Here is a 4,598-nt window from a genome sequence, read left to right as displayed (position 1 = left end):
ACTAGAAATCATATCATTTGGTAATGCAAAAACACCATTATCCTTATACATGACAGCTCTAAGATAAGGTGTTTCACACTCTAGATGGTGACTTCTATCATCAACAACATGCATATCTACATTACTTATCATGGTATAGACATATCTATAAGACAAATCCATTTCATGCAAACAATTGGCACAAATATCATCATTATTATAAGAACATGCAAGCAAGTCTAGACAAGGATCAAGACTCTTCAAATTCACCCAAGACGGTAAAATAAGGCTATCAACCTAACCATGTTTCATAGCATCAATCATTTTAACACCCAACAAGGAGCAATCAACAAAATCCTTATTCAAAGCATCATGCATATTGAACTCAATGATTTTACCACCAAATTCCATTATAATTTTGCTCTCTTTCATGTTGAAGATTGTGTTAGTAGTTTGCATGAAGGGCCTCCTAAGAATAAGTGCTCTATCCATGTTATCATGTGCCATGTCCAGGGTGTAAAAATCCATGAGGAATACAAGGTCCTTGACCTTGACCAATATGTCTTCAACTACCCCTTTAGGCTTCCTTATAGACTTGTTGGCCAATTGGAGAATTACATTTGTTGATTGAAGCTCTCCCAAGTATAAAGAGGAAAATATTTGACTTAGCATCACATTTATGGCATGTCCCAAGTCCAGCAAAGCATCGATAATATGAATAGTCCCAATTTGACAAGGGATTGTGAAGGAGCTTGGATCTTTGCACTTAACAGGTAATTGAGGCTTAAAGATTAAAGATACACTTGCACCTCTTTTGACTTTAGAAGGAGGCTTGAATTTTCTTTTATTGGTGCACAACTCCTTTAAAAATTTAGCCTACTTAGGAAATCCTTTAATAATGTCAAGCAAGGATATATTCACTTCAAGCTTGCTGAGCAAGTTAAAGATATCTTGATCAACATTACTATTTACCAAAGCCTTAGAAACTTGAAATCTACTTGGAAAATGAACGTCAATTGGAATTGGATCCCCTTCCTTAATAACCCTTGTCTTAATGGGAAGATGCCAAATCTCTTTAGGCTTTTTCACTTCTTTTCCATCTTCATTCTCTAATGTAGCCTCAGTCTTCCCCTCTTCCTCATTGTTTTCATTCTTTTCTCCTTGCTTTACCTCAGCTACATTTTCATTTTCAAGATCTAAAGAATTTCCAACTCCTTTACCCTTTTTCTCATCAATTTTAGATGAATGTTGCTCATACACTATCTCCTCATCCACCTCTTCATCACTTGTCTCACTTAGGAAAGGTTAAGTACATGCCTCTTTAGGACATCTCCTTACATCAACCTTGTTATCATATGAAGGTAGATTTAGATCTTGTAGTGTTTTGCCACATCTCAACTCAATAGCACACAAAGATTTTGGATTTATCATAGATTAGGCAGGAAGCTTACCACTTGATTGAGATTCTTTATCACTATGAGAATTGAAACTTTGTTGCACTTAAGACTCTAAATTGTTTTGTTTTAGCTTTATACTCTCCATCTCATTTGCAATCAATGAAATTTTACTATCAAGATTTGAATTCATTAAGGGAAGTTACTTGTTAGGATTATCTCCTTGAGTGGCAAGCACCTTAAGCATTTGCTCCAATTTACCATCAAGAGAAGAATCTTGAATAGGCACCATTTGTCTTGACTAAGATGCTTCTTCTTGAGGTTGAATAGAATAGTTATGGGCAAAATTGGAATTTTGACCTCCATATCTCAAATTGCCATCATTTTTCTAGCCACCAAAATATGTATTTTGAGTAGCTTCAAAGCCTCAATTTCCTTGAAAATTATATTGATTCCTCCCTTAAAAAATTCCAACTACTTCTTAGGAAGAATACCTTAACGAACAGATATCCGATATGTGCATTTGAGAGCCACAATGTTGTTAAGAAGGTACAACCTTTGTTTAACACAAGGGAGGTTGAGTTTGCACTTGATTTACTTATTGCATGCTGGACTTCATTAAAAACTTCATTTTCCTATTCAAAAAGGGTTGTGAAGCATTCAATTAAGCTGGTTGAGAAGCAATTTCATAAGACATATTGAAAGAAAAAGAAGACAATTTATTTACAGTCCTTGTGTTGCTACGAGTGCCAAATTGTTGTGAATTAGTTTCCATCTTCTTAATTAAATTTCATGCACTTAATAGATGTCCTATCATGAGAATTCAACCCCTCATAAAAATATCCAATCAAATTCTCAATTGGGATTTAGTGATGTGGACATTTTTCCAAGAGAAGTTGGAAACGTTGCCATTATTCATGAAAGTTTTCACCTATACCTTATTCCACACCATAAATGTCTTTTCTCAAAGAATCAATTTTAAAGGTTGAAAAAATACTTCTCCAAGAAAGCCCTTCTCAACTCCACCCCAGATGTATAGACAATGTGAGGTGGGAGAATTCTTAGCCAATCTTTTATTACCCCTTCTAATATGAGGTGAAAAACCCTCCAAATAATATAATCAACATGAACTCGTTTAGGTCGCATAATCATTTGAAGGTCTTAGAGATGTTTGTTGGGATCTTCACACCCCCAATCTATGAAATTTAGACAAAGAGTTAAGCAAAGATGGCTTTAATTCAAATGTATCACTGTTAGGAAAGACAACACCAAATCTATCATAATTGAAATTTGAGGTTGTTCTCTCCCTAATGGACCTATTATCTTAATTATTGTTGGCATGAAAATTATGTCCATTATTATTTTCATTATTTTCCTCATGATGTCTATCATGATAGAGAGCGACTGGCATGAGTGCGAACTACATTGCACATTTCTGTAAGCTTTAAAATGAAAATTCATTCCTTTTTCTAAAAAATAATTAGATTATATGGAAATGTTAACACTTTTGATATGAATTATCATAACAAGGCTTTAACATTTTTGTAGAAATTTTGGCAGAACCTTCCCTATAAATACGATCTCCTGAAATTTCTACAATATACTAATTTAATCAAAACATTAACTAAATCAGTAGCTTAGGTCCTTTTAGCCAACAAATAGTATATAATTCAAATAGAGTCCTAACAATATCCTATGTGGAGCAGCTAATAATATTTTTTCTAAATTAAAATACATAAGTCTTAAATATTTACATAAAAAAGGTAATGATACCAAACAAAATTTCCACTTGTATAACTATATTGCCCTTTAGAGGTCAACAGCAGGATCAACATCAACTAATGAATCTAATACCAAAATAAATTTTTTCAGTGAATAGCATTCCTAAAGTAGAATTTAAAAAAACTAAAATAATAAATTCAAATAGTAATGTAAAATAATTGAAAAGATGATAATTCAACATAATGACTTTATAAGTTTGTAAATCATAATCATAACCGTAAAATGAAAGTGAATTGAAAGCATTTTATTCTATCATGCTTAAAGAAAACAAATTATCCACTCATAAATCAAAGTAATATACTTGGTAACTAAAACTATTGAAATTTTGTAAAACACACGTTAATCAAAATTTAGAATTTATGAAAGCTCAATAGAATAGGTAACAAATATGGACACATAGTTTACGAGGGTAAATAACTAAATACAGCTTATGCCATAAAAACAAATGTGGACACACAGTCTACGAGGACAAATAACTAAATGCAGTCGAAGCCACGAAACAAACGTGGATACACAGTCCACAAGGGCAATACTAACCAAATGCAGCTCAAGGCCATGAAGTCAAACGCGAATATAAAGCTCATAAATAATAAACATGAGAACAAAGCCCACAAGGAAAATTAGCTAGTTTTTAACCATAGCACACTGCGGGCTAATGGAATTGCCTTTAGCAGTAGTGTTCTGCTAGAGTCCTCTTAAAATCACATTTTGAACATGTGAGAAAAATAATCACTTTTGAAATATAATTTACATTTTCAATACCCAACTCGCATGGATCATTTCAAATTCTAATTTAATACTTATCGAAAATAATATTTCATAAATAATGTACAAGCTTGCGTTAATTGAATAACCAAGAATTTTCATTGTTTAATATATTTCTTGAGGAAATAAATGCACATATCATCATCTATTTATTCATAATCAATATTCCACAATTTTCCAAAACTAGTGTAATTCATAAGAGTAAACTATTTTAGTAAAAGTTTATTAAGAAAAATTAAAGGGGATGCTACTCAATTACTCATCAAAGTTCTAAATTCCTCAAAGATATTCTTCCTTTAATTCTTGTCAGGGTCCTATTCTTCCACATACCTTATAAGGATATAAATAAATACAATTTTAATAAATTTTAATTTATTACACAATCTCAATCAACCATCATCATCTAAACTTTCAAAACTAAATTTATGCTTTATAGATGGTCCCATTATTATTATTCATATCAGTAGTCTCCTCTAATATGCTTTAATCATGCCAATCTATTTTTCTTGAGACATAATTTTCTCTTAATCTTTACACCGAATACTTTTGGTGCATTACTTCTACCTCTTCAATTTAAAATAGCCAATAATTTATCAATAATCAAACAAGCTCCAAGTATTCAAATAACTACATGTAAGATCATAATCAAATTCCTTTACAAATCCACAGGTTAATTCC

The 4,598-nt window shown here is 31.9% G+C and overlaps 1 protein-coding gene across 1 annotated transcript; it reads right to left on the bottom strand.

Moving 5' to 3' along the window:
* Nucleotides 1-276: 276 nt before the first annotated feature.
* Nucleotides 277-1,665, bottom strand: LOC129317554 (uncharacterized). Its single transcript, XM_054961866.1, has 3 exons — nt 1,580-1,665; nt 952-1,273; nt 277-744 (listed from the first exon to the last, which is right to left on the bottom strand). Exons 1-3 carry the CDS (start codon nt 1,663-1,665, stop codon nt 277-279), a joined length of 876 nt encoding a protein of 291 aa, XP_054817841.1.
* Between the last annotated feature and the right edge of the window lie 2,933 nt (nt 1,666-4,598).

The sequence above is a fragment of the Prosopis cineraria genome, unplaced genomic scaffold (assembly GCF_029017545.1).
Source record: "Prosopis cineraria cultivar Desert tree isolate PC_DT_omini unplaced genomic scaffold, ASM2901754v1 PC8, whole genome shotgun sequence".
NCBI lineage: Eukaryota > Viridiplantae > Streptophyta > Magnoliopsida > Fabales > Fabaceae > Prosopis > Prosopis cineraria.
This window is presented reverse-complemented; position numbering and strand designations above follow the sequence as displayed.

Coding starts and splice junctions, on each gene's coding strand:
- LOC129317554 (XM_054961866.1), bottom strand. CDS start 1,665: ATGGTGCCTATTCAAGATTCTTCTCTTGATGGTAAATTGGAGCAAATG. Junction 1,274..1,579: donor CAAGGAGATAATCCTAACAA/GTAACTTCCCTT, acceptor ACCTTTCCTAAG/TGAGACAAGTGATGAAGAGG. Junction 745..951: donor TTCAAGTTTCTAAGGCTTTG/GTAAATAGTAAT, acceptor TTACCTGTTAAG/TGCAAAGATCCAAGCTCCTT.